The sequence below is a fragment of the Mobula hypostoma genome, chromosome 2, assembly GCF_963921235.1.
Source record: "Mobula hypostoma chromosome 2, sMobHyp1.1, whole genome shotgun sequence".
Classification (NCBI taxonomy): domain Eukaryota; kingdom Metazoa; phylum Chordata; class Chondrichthyes; order Myliobatiformes; family Myliobatidae; genus Mobula; species Mobula hypostoma.
The window spans coordinates 11,513,244-11,529,762 of record NC_086098.1 but is presented as its reverse complement, the minus strand read 5'-3'; the positions used below and the strand labels follow the sequence as shown (position 1 = coordinate 11,529,762).

General features: G+C 43.1%; 1 protein-coding gene across 1 annotated transcript in view; it reads right to left on the bottom strand.

The window, feature by feature from the left end:
- Nucleotides 1-16,519, bottom strand: part of LOC134342969 (trafficking protein particle complex subunit 3-like) — a 110,828-nt gene that overhangs the window by 61,252 nt on the left and 33,057 nt on the right. Inside the window, exon 2 of the mRNA XM_063041720.1 lies at nucleotides 1,991-2,088. Within this exon, the coding sequence (XP_062897790.1) occupies nucleotides 1,991-2,088 (98 nt within the window). The remainder of the gene's footprint in view (nucleotides 1-1,990; nucleotides 2,089-16,519) is intronic.

Here is a 16,519-nt window from a genome sequence, read left to right as displayed (position 1 = left end):
TCCTCCAGTATTTTGTGTGTATTACTCTGGATTTCCAGCCTCTGCAGAATCTCTTGTGCTAAAGAGAAACATACTCAAATAGGCAGTTATATGAAAACTTGACATTTGAGCAGGTGTATTAGATGAAGAATGCAGTGTCACATGAATCTGGTAACTCGATGGCCATTCTCGGATGCATAAAATATTGTTCATGGGCTTCATACTTATCTTGGAATTATACTGGCATCACACCAAGAAATTCATCTATCTTAAAATATAGAACACACACTCAGTAGAGCACGTTGTTAGGTACTTTCGGGACCACAAGATCATAGGACATGGGAGCAGACGTAAGCCATTGGCCTGCTCTTGCATTCCATCATAGCTGATTTATTACCCTTCTCAACTCCATTCACCCGCCTTCTCCCCATAACCCGATTACCTGATTAATCAAGAGTATATTAACCTCACCCCATGACTTGGCCTGCATAACCACCTGTGGCAATGAATTCCACAGATTCACCACCCTCTGCCTAAAGAAATCTTTTTCTCATCTCTGTTCTAACTGCATGTTAAGACCTTTCAATATTTGATAGGTTACATTGAGATTACCCCATCATTCTTCTAAACTCCAGCAAGTACAGGCTCAGAGGCATGAAACGCTTCTCATACATTGACCCTTTCATCCCTGGCATCATCCCCGTGAACCAACTCTGGACCTCCAATGTCAGCATATCTTTTCTTAGATAATAGGCTCAAATTTGCTCCCTCTACTCCCATTGCTATCTGATAAAGCCTCAGCATTACATCTTTGCTTTTGTATTCTAGTTCTTTCGAAATGAATGCTAACATTGTATTTGCCACTGACTCAACCTGCAAATTAACCTTTAGGGAATCCTGCATGAGGTCTCCCAAGTCCCTTTACACCGCTGATTTTCAAACTTTCTTCCATTTAAGAAATAGTTCATGTCTCTGTTCCTTCTACCAAAATGCATGGCCATGCACTTCCCTACATTATAATCCATCTGCCACTTCTTTCCCAATTCCTCCAATCTGTCTAAATCCTAATGCAGACACCCTGCTTCCTTAACACTACCTGCCCTTCTATGTATCTTGGCCACAAAGGCATCAATTCCTTCATCCAAACCATCGACCTATAATGTGAAATTTAGCCATCCGAACACAGACCTCTGTGGAACATCACTGTGGGAGCCAACCAGAAAAGGCCTCCTTTATTCCCACTCGTTGCCTTCTGCCATTCAGCCAATCTTCCATCTGTGCTAGCACCTTTCTTGTAATATCATTGACTCTTGCTAAGCAGACTCATGTGTGACATCTTGTCAAAGGCCTTCTGAAAGTTCAAATAAACAACATCCTCTGACTCTCTGTCTATCCTCAAAGAATTCTGTACATAATAAAGTGGCCACTGAGTGTATGTTCGTGGTCTTCTGCTGTAGCCCATCCACTTCAAGGTTTGACATGTTGTGCATTCAAAAATGCTTTTCTGCACACCTCTGCTTGTAATGTATAGTTATTTGAGTTACTGTCACCTTGAACTAGTCTGGCCATTCTCTTCTGACCTCTCATGAACAAGACATTTTCACCCACAGAACTGCCACTCACTAGATTTTTCTTTCCCGCACCATTCTCTGCAAACTCTGTTGTGTGTGAAAATCTCAAGAGATCAGCAGTTTCTGAGATACTCAAGTCATCCCATCTGGCACCAACGACCATTCCACAGTCAAAGTTACAGATCACATTTCTTTCCCATTCTGATATTTAGTCTGCACAACAACTGAACCTCTTGACCATGTCTGTTTGCTTTTATGCATTGAGTTGCTGCCACGTGATTGGTTGATCAGATATTTGCTTTAGCAAGCAGGTGTACAAATAATAAAGTTGCCACTGAGAGTATGTTCTAAAATAGTCCTATCCTAGATGAATTGATCTTATAACATAAAACATATCATCTATCTTGCTTGATAATTTCTTACAATCCTGTGTTACTTACATTTTATCGAGTTCTTTATTGATATCTTCATCATTTTCAAAGTCTTTGCACAGTTGTTGTACAACAGTTCCATATGTGAGTATAATAAGCTCGATGCCCTGCAGATTAAAAACACTTTAGCAAACTAACATTTTGATAGAAGTAATTAATTTACTATTTTTGTAAATGATTTAGATTTTGCCAGTCAAATTCCTCAATGTGTTACAAAATAAGTAAGGCTCACCTATCTAGAACATAGAACATCGCTTTGATAGTGCGGAGTTTGCTGAGCTCGGCATTTAGCGTGCAGGTGTTTCATCACTAGTTGAGGTGACATTCTCAGTGCGCAGTTGTTGGAGTTTCTCTCTGTGAGTGCTCGTGTTTATATAGACCCCTGTTCACTTGGTTCGGTCCTGATTGGCTATCCCTTTAGTTGACTTTGATCTCTATTGGCTTACATTTCTTTGGTTCTTAGAGGTTCACCACCATCCTACAGAACATTACTGCCTAGAACAGGCCCTTCAGCCCACAGTATTGTGCTGACCTTTTAACCTACTCTAAGATCAATCTAACCCTTCCTTCCCACATAGTCCTCCATTTTTCTATCATCCATGTGCCTATTCATGTGTTAAATTCCCTAATGTATCTGACTCTCCCAAGACCTCTGGCAGTGCATTCCATGTACCCAAATGTCATCCCTCCTGGAATTTGTCAAGATCTGACATCCTCCCTATACTTTTCTCCAATGATATATTATACCTCCTTGTGTTAGCCATTTCTGCCATGGGAAAAAAGACTCTGACTATCTATGCTGGAAATGGCCCATTGCCAGGACTGGGCACACACACCTATACTAACTGGTTACAGATGGATGAGGCCTCCTGATCTGGGAATAGTCCAGCTCGATGTTACTTGGCCTTTGCAGTAACTCAGTTTCAGGGATATGATTCCACTCAACACCACCCCCTGATCACCCCGGTGGGATTTGTCAAAATGCAAATCCGAAGATAGAACTTTGCCTTCTGCCAAAGATATTTAGAAACTATTCATGTCGATGGTTATTATATTAAACATAGAAATATTTATTAAGCAGATGTATTAAACTGAAGAAAAACAACTAAAAAATAAATCAATTCCCTGCATTGCAGCCTGGTATGCAAATACTGATGCCCTTGAACGATGGAGAATTCCACAAAAAGTAATGGGTAAGGCCCAGTCCATCACAGGTGAAGTTTTCTCCATCATTGAGCACACTGACAAGGAGCACTGTCACAGGAAAGCAGCATCCATCACCAGGGATCCCCACTACCCAGGTCACGCTCTCTTCTCACTGCTGCCATCAGGAGGAAGTTACAGGAGCCTCAGGACTCACACCACCAGGTTCAGGAACAGTTATTACCCCTCAACCACCAGGCTCTTGAACCAGAGGGGATAACTTCACTCAACTTCAGTTACCTCATCAGTGAAATATTCCCACAGCCTATGGATTCACCTTCAAGGATTCTTCAAATCATCTTCTCAATATTTATTTAATATTATCATTTATTTCTTTTGTATTTGACCACCTTACTGTCTTTTGCATGCTGGTTGAATGCACAGTTGGTGTGGTCTTTCATTGATTTATTATGGCTATTATTCTAATGGGGGACAAAGAAATAGATGAATTTAATAACGCAAACAACAGGAATTCTGCAGATGCTGGAAATTCAAGCAACACACATCAAAGTTGCTGGTGAACGCAGCAGGCCAGGCAGAATTCCTGACGAGGGTCTCGGCCTGAAACGTCAACTGCACCTCTTCCTAGAGATGTTGCCTGGCCTGCTGTGTTCACCAGCAACTTTGATGTGTGTTAGATGAATTTAAAAAGTACTTTGTTTCACTCTTTGCTATGGAAGACACTAGCAGTGTGCCAGAGGTCCGTGAGTGTTAGGGAGCAGGAGTGAGTGCCATTGCTATTACAAAGGAAAAAGTGCTAGGCGAACTCAAAGGTCTTAAGGTGGATAAGTCACCTAGACCAGATAGACTACATTCCAGCACCCTGAGAGAGGATGCAATGGTGATGATCTTTCAAGAATCACTTGATTCTGGCATGGTCCTGGCGGACTGGAAGATTGCAAATGTCATTCCATTCTTTAAGACGGGAGGAAGGCAAAAGAAAGGAAATTATAGGCCGGTTAGCCTATCTTCAGTGGTTGGGAAAGTGTTGGAGTCCATTATTAAGGATGAGGTTTCGGGGGTTCTTGGAGACTAATGATAAAAAGTCAAAGTCAGCATGGTTTCTGTAAAGGGAAATCTTGCCTGACAAGTCTGTTAAAATTCTTGGAGGAAGTAACAAGAAGGGTGGACAAATGAGAGGTAGTGGATGTCATTTACTTGGATTTGCGGGAGGCATTTGATAAGGTGCCACACAGGAGACTACTTACATGATCAAATCCCACGGCATTACAGGAAAGATACTGGCATAGATAGAGGAATGGCTGACAGACAGGAGGCAGCAAGTGGGAATAAAAGGGGCCTTTTCTGGTTGGCTGCCAGTGACTAGTCGTGTTCCTCAGGGGTCAGGATTGGGACTGCTAATTTTCACGTTGTTTGTCAATGATTTAGATAGTGGAATTGATGGCTTTGTGGCAAAGTTTGTGGATGATATGAAGATAGGTGGAGGGGTAGGTAGTGCTGAGGGAGTAATGCAATTGCAGCAGGACTTAGACAAATTGGAAGAATGGGCAAAAAAAGTGGCAGAAGGAATGCAGTGTTGGGAAATGTATGATAAGGCATTTTGGTAAAAAGAACAATTGTCCAGACTTTTATCTAAATGGGGAGACGGTTCAAACATCTGAAGTGCAGAGGAACTTAGGAGTCCTTGTGCAAGACTCCCAGAAGTTTAATTTACAGGTTAAGAAGGCAAATGCAATGTTGGCATTTATTTCAAAGGGAATAAAATATAAAAACAAGGAGTCAATCCTGAGGCTTTATGAGATACTAGTCAGGCTGCACTTGGAGTATTGTAAACAGTTCTGGCCCCTTATCTCCGAAAGGATGTGTTGTCATTGGAGAGAGCCCAGAGGAGTTTCATGAGAATGATTCCAGGAATGAAGGGGTTAACATATGAGGACTGTTTGGCAGCTTTGGGCCTGTACTCACTGGAATTTAGAAGAATGCAGGGGGATCTCATTGAATATTACTAAATGTTGAAATGTCTAGATAAAGTGGCTGTGGAGAGGACGTTTCCTATGGTGGGGTTATCCAGAATGAGAGGGCACACCTCAAATTTGAGGGGGGCGACCTTTCAGAACAGAGGTAAGGAAGACATTTTTTGCAAATAATTGATGGATCTATGGAATGCTCTGTCACAAACTGCGATGGAGGCCAGGTCCATGGGTATATTCAAAGTGGAAGTTGATAGATTCCTGATTGGAAACTGTACAGATTGAAAAGGAGGAGGTGCTTGCTGTCTTGAGGAAAATTAAAGTGGATAAATCCCCGGGACCTGACAGAGTGTTCCCTCGGACCTTGAAGGAGACTTGTGTTGACATTGCAGGGGCCCTGGCAGAAATATTTAAAATGTCGTTGTCTACGGGTGAGGTGCCGGAGGATTGGAAAGTGGCTCATGTTGTTCCGTTGTTTAAAAAAGGATCGAAAAGTAACCCGGGAAATTATAGGCCGGTGAGTTTAACGTCGGTAGTAGGTAATTTATTGGAGGGAGTACTGAGAGACAGGATCTACAAGCATTTGGATAGACAGGGACTTATTAGGGAGAGTCAACATGGCTTTGTGCGTGGTAGGTCATGTTTGACCAATCTGTAGGAGTTTTTCGAGGAGGTTACCAGGAAAGTGGATGAAGGGAAGGCAGTGGATATTGTCTACATGGATTTCAGTAAGGCCTTTGACAAGGTCCCGCATGGGAGGTTAGTTAGGAAAATTCAGTCACTATCTATACATGGAGAGGTGGTAAATTGGATTAGACATTGGCTCATTGGTAGAAGCCAAAGAGTGGTGGTAGAGAATTGCTTCTCTGAGTGGAGGCCTGTGACTAGTGGTGTGCCACAGGGATCAGTGCTGGGTCCATTGTTATTTGTCATCTATATCAATGATCTAGATGATAATGTGGTAAATTGGATCAGCAAATTTGCTGATGTTACAAAGATTGGAGGTGCAGTAGACAGTGAGGAAGGTTTTCAGAGCCTGCAGAGGGACTTGGACCAGCTGGAAAAATGGGCTGAAAAATGGCAGATGGAGTTTAATACAGACAAGTGTGAGATATTGCACATTGGAAGGACAAACCAAGGTATAACATACAGGGTTAATGGTAAGGCACTGAGGAGTGCAGTAGAACAGAGGGATCTGGGAATACAGATACAAAATTCCCTAAAAGTGGCGTCACAAGTAGATAGGGTCGTAAAGAGAGCTTTTGGTACATTGGCCTTTATTAATCAAAGTATTGAGTATAAGAGCTGGAATGTTATGATGAGGTTGTATAAGGCATTGGTGAGGCTGAATCTGGAGTATTGTGTTCAGTTTTGGTCACCAAATTACAGGAAGGATATAAATAAGGTTGAAAGAGTGCAGAGAAGGTTTACAAGGATGTTGCCGGGACTTGAGAAACTCAGTTACAGAGAAAGGTTGAATAGGTTAGGACTTTATTCCCTGGAGCATAGAAGAATGAGGGGAGATTTGATAGAGGTATATAAAATTATGATGGGTATAGATAGAGTGAATGCAAGCAGGCTTTTTCCACTGAGGCAAGGGGAGAAAAAAACCAGAGGACATGGGTTAAGGGTGAGGGGGGAAATGTTTAAAGGGAACATTAGGGGGGGCTTCTTAACACAGAGTGGTGGGAGTATGGAATGAGCTGCCAGACGAGGTGGTAAATGCGGGTTCTTTTTTAACATTTAAGAATAAATTGGACAGATACATGGATGGGAGGTGTATGGAGGGATATGGTCTGAGTGCAGGTCAGTGGGACTAGGCAGAAAATGGTTCAGCACAGCCAAGAAGGGTCAAAAGGCCTGTTTCTGTGCTGTAGTTTCTATGGTTTCTATGATTTCTATGGTTGGGATCTCAAGGGATATTGTAGAGGGCAGTGTATGGGGCTGAATGAGAACTGGGATCAGTCATGATGAAATGATGGAGCAGACTCGATGGGCTGAATGGCCTAATTCTGCTCTTGCATCTTATCTGTGGTCCACATTCCAGCTTCTGTTGGGAGGCCTATACATAGTTGCCATCAGGGTCCTTTTACCCTTGCAGTTTCTTAAATCAGCTCACAAGGATTCAACCTCTTCCAAACAATGTCAGATCTTTCTACTGATTTGATGCCATTCTATACCAGAAGAGCCACATCACCTCCTCTACCTACCTTCCTATCCCTCTGATATAACATGGATATTCAGCTCCCATCTACAACCATCCTTTAGCCACGACTCAGTGATGTCCACAACATCATACCTGACAATCTGTAATAGTGCCGCAAGATCATCTGCCTTATTCCTTATAATCCGGGCATTGAGACCTAACACTTTGAGTACAGTATATGCTCCCCTTTTGATTCTGTATCCCTAATGCACTGATACTCACCCTGCTGGCTGCAATTATGTCCTATCATCTGCCTGCCCTTCCTGACAGTCTGACTACTTGCTGTCTTTGCTGATTGAAAGTTTTCTATGTCAGTAAGAAAAAAGATAAACAAATAAAAAATGCTGGAGGTACTCAGCAGGACAGGCAGCATCCACAGAGGGAAATGAATAATCAGCTGACGTTTAGGGCCAAGATCCTTCAGGACAGGAAAGTTACCATTACTCGAGAGAGGGTTCTTGGGAAACTGAAAACTCTGAAGGTAGACCAGATGGCATATAGACCATAGTTCTGAAAGAAGTGGTTGAAGAGATTAAGGAGGCATTAGTAATGTTCTTTCCAGAATCACTAGATTCTGGAATGGTTCTTGAAGACTGGAAAATTGCAGATGTCCCTTCAAGAAGGGAGAGAGGCAGAAGAAAGGAAATCAGAGGCCATTTATTCTGACCAGTTAGTCAGTGGTTGGGAGGATGCTAGAGTCAATTATTAAGGATGAGGTCTCAAGGTACTTGGAGGCACATGATAAAATAGGCTCTAGTCAGCATGGTTTCTTCAAGGGAAAACCTCGTCTGACAAATCTTTGAAGAAATAACAAGCACGATAGACAAATGAGAATCAGTGAGTATTGTGTGCTTAGATTTTCAGAAGGTCTTTGACGATGTGCATCACATGAGGCTGCTTAACAAGCTATGAGCCCATGGTATTACAGGAAAGTGTTGCAACAAATGAGGTGAACCCAAGTGCAGGACACAGGCACGGAGGTTGCGTTAGGATGTAGACGCGGGTGTGAGCGTTTAACAGCAAACAGGAGAGAGTGCAGGAAGGCAGGGGACAGGCAGAACTGATCTTGACATGGAGTGTAGAAAGGGAAGCAGCAGACAATACTTTTCTTGGCACGGAGAGACGGAGTTACGCAGGTAATCCTCAGCGCTGAGTTAAAACTTAAAAGACTTATCTTGACACGGAGAGACCGAGTTTCACAGGTACCTCGGAAAGAATGTGCTGAAACCGGAGAGATTTCAAAGGAGGCTAGTGAAAATGAATCCAAGATTGAATGGCTTCTCACATGAAGAACATTTGATGGCGTTGGGTCTGTATTCACTGGAATTTAGAAGAATGAGGGGTGACTTCATTGAAACACACAAAATGGTGAAAGGCCTTGAGAGAGCGGATGTGGAGAGGATGGTTTCTATGGTGGGAGAGTCTAAGACTAGAGGACACAGCCTCAGAATAGAGGAGAAATAGCTGTTGGGGAGGGTTTAAACTAATCTGGCATGGGGGGGTGGGAACTAGAGTGAAGGGACTCAGGATAGGACAGATGGTAAAAAAGTAAAGATAGCATGAGTCAGACTGTCAGGAAGGGCAGACAGGTGAAGGGACATAGTTGCAGCCAATAGGCTGAGTGTCAGATCATTAGGCATGCAGAATCAAAAAGGATAGCAAATATGGTACTCAAGGTGTTGTATCTAAATGCGCATTGTATTACTAATGATCTTGATCTTGGTGCAATATTACAGATTGCCAGATATGATGTTGTGTCCATCACTGAATCATGACTGAAGGATGGTTGTAATTGGGAGCTGAATGTCCAAGGTTACACGTTTTATTGGAGGGATAGGAAGGTAGGCAGAGGGGGTGGTGCTGCTCTACTGGTAAAGAATGGCATCAAATCAGTAGAAAGGTGACTTAGATGTCAAATCGTTGTGGGTTGAGTTAAGAAATTGGAAGAGTAAAAGGATGTTGATGGCAGTTATATACTGTACAGGCCTCTTAACAGTGTCTCTGAGGTGGACCACAGATTACAACATGAAATAGAAAAGGCATGTCAAAAGGGCAATCTTTGGTAGTCATGAAAGGTTTTAACATGCAGGTTGATTGGGAAAATCAGGTTGATAATAGATCTCAAGAGAGTGAGTTTGTTGAATGCCTAAGAGATGGCTTTTTAGAGTAGTTTGTCGTTGAGCCTACTAGGGGATCTGTACTCACTGGAATTCAGAAGGATGACGGAGGATCTCATCGAAACATTTTGAAATGTTGAAAGGCCTAGACAGGGTAGATGTGGAAAGGATGTTTTCCATGGTGGGAGTCTAGGACAAGAGGGAACAGACTCGGGATAGAGGGGCGCCCTTTCAAAACAGATGTGCGGAAATTTCTTTCACCAAAGGGTGGTGAATTTGTGGAATTTGTTCCCACATGCATCTGTGGAGGCCAGGTTGTTGGGTGTACTTAAGGCAGAGATTGGTAGGTTCTTGATTGGACATGGCATCAAAGGTTTTAGGGGAAAAGGCCGGGAACTGGGGTTGAGGAGGAGAAAAAAAAGGATCAGCCATGATTGAATGATGGACCAGATGGCCTAATTCTGCTCCTATGTCTTATGGTCAATTGTTATGGATGAAGTTATGGAGTACTTGGTGACACAGGACAAAATAGAACAAAGTCAGCATGGTTTCCTTCAGGGAAAATTTTGCCTGACAAACCTGCTGGAATTCCTTGAGAAGATTACAAATAGGATAGATAAAGGGGATACTGTGGATGTTGTATATTTGGACTTTCAGAAGGCCTTTAACAAGTTTCCTCACATAAGGCTGTTTACCAGTACCTTACCATGGTATTACAGGAAAGGTACTGGCATGATTAGAGCATTGGCTGATTGGTAGGAGGCATTGAGTAGGAATAAAAGGATCCTTTTCTAGTTGGCTGTCAGCGACTAGTGGTGTTCCACAGGTGTCGGTGTTGAGACCACTTCTTTTTATGCTGCATATAAATGATTTAGATGATGGAATAGATAGCTTTGTTGCCAAGTTTGCAGATGATATGAAGATTGGTGGAGAGGCAGGTAGTGTTGAGGAAACAGGTAGGCTGCAGAAGGACTTTGACAAATTAGGAGAATGGGCAAGAAAGTGGCAAATGAAACACAATATTGGAAAATGCATGGTCATGCACTTTGGTAGGAGAAATAAATGGGAAGAAAGTCCAAAAATCTAAGATACAAAGGGAATTAGGAGTCTTTGTGCAGAACACCCTAAAGGTTAACTGGCAGGTTGAGTCAAGGGTGAGGAAGGCAAATGCAATGTTAGTATTCCTTTCAAGAGGTCTACAATACAAGAGCAAGGATGTAATGCTGAGGCTTTATAAGGCATTGGTGAGGCCTCACCTTGAGTATTATGAACAGTTTTGCGCTCTTCATCTAAGAAAAGATGTGCTGGCATTGGAGAGGGTCCAGAAGATATCCACAAGGATGATTCCAGAAATGAAAGGGTTATCATATGAGGAATGTTTGATGGCTCTGAGTCTGTCTCACTGGAATTTAAAAGGATGAGGGGGGATCTCATTGAAACCCTTCAAATGTTGAAAGGCATAGACAGAGTAGATGTGGAAAGGATGTTTCCCATGGTGGGAGGGTCTCAGAGAAGAGGTTCACATCCTCAGGATAGAGAGGCATTCATTTAAAACAGAGGTGCAGAGAAATTTCGTCATCCAGAGGGTGGTGAATTTGTTACCACATTTAGTTGGGGAGGCCAGTTTGTTGGGTGTATTTAAGGCAGAGTTTGATAGGTTCTTGATTGGACATGGCAACAAAGATTACAGGGAGAAGGCTGGGGAGTGGGGCTGAGGAGGGAAAAAAGGGATCCAGCCATGATTGTATAGAGGAGCAGACTCGATGGGCCAAATGGCCTAATTCTGCTCCTATGTCTTATGGTCTTAGCCATGATATAGCACTGGGTGAGTATTTCTGGCCCCTCGAGACGCTCTGGCCAGCAATCCGCCAAGATTTTTAATCCTAGGCCCATCCCGACACAATTTACAATGACCACTAACCTATCCACCAGCAAGTCTTTGGACAGTGGGAGAACCCAGAGTGCTGTGAGGAAATCCAGGCAACCACAGGCAGAACATGCAAACTCCTTACAGGTTGCTGTGGAATTTTAATACCTAATCTATCCCATTCTTCAAAAGCCATATCAATCATAGAGGGTTTTAAAAAATAATTAGAAAAGGTGGGACCCGAAAGAGAAAATCTCAATAAGCCGAAGTATTTTCGGAATTGTATCCAAAATCTCACATTGTGTTTAACTACCAGATTACCAGTTAACTTACTCAGAGACAAAGGAGTGGAGGACACAAGAGAAATAATAGTGAATTTATTAACAGAGTTAACTTCTTAAAAAAAACCCACATCAGGCAATCCTCACGATTTATGTAATATAACCAGAACGTAAGGTTTCTTATATTAACTGCCCAACAATAAAATCTAAAGTTTGATAAGGCTAATCCTCCATTCTTTTTATCTTTCTGAAGATGAATTTTGTTTAATCTAGAGTGCTTATTCTTCCATATATAAGAAGATATAACAGAGTCAAGAGAATCAAAAAAGGATTTAGGAATAAAAACCGGCAACGCCTGAAAAAGATATATAAACTTAGGTAATATACTCATTTTGATAGAGTTGATTGGACCAATCAGCGATAATGAAAGAGGCGACTAATTTGATAGTATCCTTTTTACGTGATTCAATAAGATAAGAAAATTTTCTTTAAATAGACACTTACAGTTTTTAGTGATTGTTACACCTATGTAGGTAAATTGGTTTCTTACGATTTTAAAAGGAATTTTGTGTGTTCTCCTAGAATTTCAGCAGCTGCAGAATCTCTTGTGTTTATGAGCACTGGTATAGTTTTCAGCTTTCCCAAAAGAAAAACTTGGCCACAACTACAACTGGAATGTCCAGAATGACTGAAGTTTTGGAAGCCACAGTTTCTAAAAGGAGCAGACTGAATTTGAGAAGTTCTTCTCCTACATGGTGTGCATTTCTGTTTATTTGTACAAAAGATTTGGTCAGACATCGCCTACTGTTATTGAATGCAAAACCTTTGCTGAATCACATTCAACACACACACCATGCTGGAGGAACTCAGCAGGCCAGGCAGCATCTATGGAAAAAAAAAGTGCAGTCAACTTTTCGGGCCGAGATCCTTCATCAGGACTGGAAAGAAAGATGAGAAGTCAGCCGATGAAGGTGGGAAGAGAGGAGGAAGAAACACAAGGTGATAGGTGAAACTGGGAGGGGGGAGAAGTGAAGTAAAAAGCTGGGAAGTTGATTGGTGAAAGAGATAGAGGACTGGAGAAGTGGGGAATCTGATAGGAGATGATAGATGGCCATGGAGAAAGAAAAGCGGGAGGAGCACCAGAGGGAGGTGATGGGCAAGTAAGGTGAGAGGGGGAAGTGGGAATTGGGGAATGGTGAAGCGAGGGGAGGTGGGGCATTACCAGAAGTTTGAGAAGTCAATATTCATGCCATCAGGTTGGAGGCTACCCAGACAGAATATCAGGTGTTGCTCCTCCAACCAGAGTGTGGCCTCATCGTGGCAGTAGAGGAGGTCACGGACTGACATGTCAGAATGGGAAAGGGAAGTGGAATTAAAATGGATGGCCGCTGGAAGATCCAGCTTTTTCTGACGGATGGAGTGTAGGTGATTGGCGAAGCTGTCTTCCAATCTACGTTCGGTCTCACCGATATATAGGAGGCTGCACGGAGAGCAGTAGATGACCCCATCAAACTCACGGGTGAATATCATCACACCTGGAAGGACAGCTGGAAGACCTGAATGGTAGTGAGGGAGGAAGTGTAGGGGCAGGTGTAGCACTAGCTCCACTGGTATAAGCAGCTGAAGTAAATCACAAGTCCTGGTTATATGACCACCGATAATCTCTGAAGAGTATTGATAATGGCTGGGGTCACCCGACTTGTAAAGACACTGCCAAGAAGGCGATGACAAACCACTCCTGAAGAAACATTTATTCGTAACACTCTAGGTCACTGGTGGGGATGACGGCAGAGCAGATGTAGCTGAAGTTTCTAGGAATAGTTCACGATGCACAGGATAGATAAGTCCCACAGAAGAAGTTGTTCTCAAATGGCAGGGGTAGGCAACCATGGCTGACAAGGGAAGTTAAGGACTGCATAAAAGCCAAGGAAAAGGCATATAAGGTAGCAAAGTGAGTGGGAAAATGGATGATTGGGCACCTTCTGAAATCCAACAAAATGCAACTAAAAAAGCTATAAGAAGAGAAAAGATGAAATATGACTGCAAACTAGCCAATAAGTAGGACACCAAAAGTTTTTTTTCCAATTATATAAAGAGTAAAAGGGAGGTGATCTTGGAAGTTGATGCTGGTGAGGTAGTAATGGGGAACAAAGAAATGGCAGGTGAACTTAATGGATACTTGCACCTGTCTTCACTGTGGAAGATAATAGCAGTGTGCCAGAGGTTCATGAGTGTCAGGAAGCAGGAGTCAGGGAGCTATTACAAAGGCAAAAGTGCTAGGCAAACTCAAAGGTCTTAAGATGGAAAAGTCACCTGGACCAGATGGACTACATCCCAGAGCCCAGACAAGGGTTCCTGAAGAGATAACAGATGTACTGGTCATGATCTTTCAAGCATCACTTGAGTCTGGCATGGTCCTGGAGGACTGGAAGATTGCAGATGTCACTCCACTCTTTATGAAGGGAGGAAAGTAAAAGAAAGGAAATTATAGGCCAGTTGGCCTAAGCTCAGTGGTTGGGAAAGTGTTGGAGTATATTATTAAGGATGAGGTTTCGGGGTACTTGGAGACTAATAATAAAATACATCAAAGTCAGTATGGTTTCTGTGAAGGGAAATCTTGCCTGACAAATCTGTTAGAGTTCTTGGAGGAAGTAACAAGCAAGGTGGACAAAGGAGAGGCAGTGGATGTCATTTACTTGGATTTGCAGAAGGCATTTGATAAGATGTCATACATGAGGCTGCTTAACAAGATAAAATCCCATAGTGTTACAGGAAAGATATTGGCATGGATAGAGGAATGGCTGACAGGCAGGAGGTAGCAAGTGGGAATAAAGGGGGCCTTGTTGGCTGCCAGTGACTAGTGGTGATCCTCAAAGGTCAGTATTGGGACTGTTGCTTTTCATATTGTTTGTCAATGATTTGGATAATGGAATTTGATGGCTTTGTGATACAAAGATAGATGGAAAGATAGGTAGTGCTGAGGAAGCAGTGTGATTGCAGCAGGACTTAGTCAAATTGGAAGAATGGGCGAAAGAGTGGCAGATGGAATACAGTGTTGGGAAATGTTTGATAATGCATTTTGGTAAAAGGAAAAATAGTGCGGACTATTATCTAAATGGGGAGAAGGTTCAAATATCAGTGGTGCAGAGGGACTTAAGAGTCCTCATGCAAGACTCCCAGAAGGTTAATTTACAGGTTGAGTCTTTGGTAAAGAAGCCAAACACAATGAGGGCATTTATTTTCCAGTGAGTACAGGTGCAATGCTACCAAATGCTCCTCATTTAGAAGGATGAGAGGGGATCTGATTGAAACACATAAGATTATTAAGGGATTGGACACGCTAGAAGCAGGAAACATGTTCCCGATGTTGGGGGAGTCCAGAACCAGAGGCCACAGTTTAAGAATAAGGGGTAGGCCATTTAGAACGAAGTTGAGGAAAAACTTTTTCACCCAGAGAGTTGTGGATCTGTGGAATGCTCTGCCTCAGAAGGCAGTGGAGGCCAATTCTCTGGATGCTTTCAAGAAAGAGTTAGATAGAGCTCTTAATGATAGCGGATTCAAGGGATATGGGGAGAAGGCAGGAACGGGGTACTGATTGTGGATGATCAGCCATGATCACAGTGAATGGCGGTGCTGGCTTGAAGGGCCGAATGGCCTACTCCTGCACCTATTGTCTATATGTTAACCCCTTCATTCACGGAATCATCTCTGGCCTCTCTCCAATGACAATGCATCCTTTCTGAGATAGGGGGCCCACAACTGTTGACAATACTCCAAGTGTGGCCTGACTAGTGTCTTATAAAGCTTCAGCATTATCTCCTTGTTTTTATATTCTATTCCCCTTGAAATAGAAACATAGAAAATAGGTGCAGGAGAAGGCCATTTGGCCCTTCGAGCCTGCACCGCCATTCAGTATGATCATGGCTGATCATCCAACTCAGAACCCTGTACCAGCCTTCCCTCCATACCCCCTGATCCCTTTAGCCACAAGGGCCATATCTAACTCCCTCTAAAATATAGCCAATGAACTGGCCTCAACTGTTTCCTGTGGCAGAGTATTCCATAGATTCACCACTCTCTGTGTGAAGAAGTTTTTCCTAATCTCGGTCCTAAAAGGCTTCCCCTCTATCCTCAAACTGTGACCCCTCGTTCTGGACTTCCCCAACATCGGGAACAATCTTCCTGCATCGAGCCTGTCCAATCCCTTTAGGATTTTGTACGTTTCAACAGAGGTCAGAGTTCAATTCCAGCATTGTGTGTAAGGAGTTTGTATGTTCACCCCGTGAGTGCATGGGTTTCCTCACAAGTCCAGAGACATGCTGGTTAGTAGGTTACTTGGTCGTTGTCAATTGTGCTGTGATTAGGCTTGTGTTAAACAGGTGGGTTACTGGGCTTTGAGGCCTGCTGGGCTGGAAGGGTCTGCTCTGCATTTTATGTCGAAATAAATAAATGAAATAAAACTTCCTCTCTGTGTTCTGCAGGGATTGCTCCCCACTCGATTCCCTTGACCAGTCGTCCCTCCTCAATAATCTCCCTCCTGGCACTCACCCCTGCAAGCGGCCAAAGTGCTACACCTGCCCATTCCCTTTTCCTCCCTTCAGGGCCCCAAGCAGTCCTTCCAGATTAAGGCAACACTTCATCCGTGAACCTGCTGGTGTCATCCTTTGTGTCCGGTGCTCCCAATGCGGCCTCCTCTGGATTGGTGAGACCCATCATAAACTGGGGGATCACTACATCGAGCATCTCCTCACCATTTATAGCGAGAGGATTCGAGTACAGGAGCAGGGAAGTACTACTGCAGTTGTACAAGGCCTTGGTGAGACCACACCTGGAGTATTGTGTGCAGTTTTGGTCCCCTAATCTGAGGAAAGACATCCTTGCCATAGAGGGAGTACAAAGAAGGTTCACCAGATTGATTCCTGGGATGGCAGGT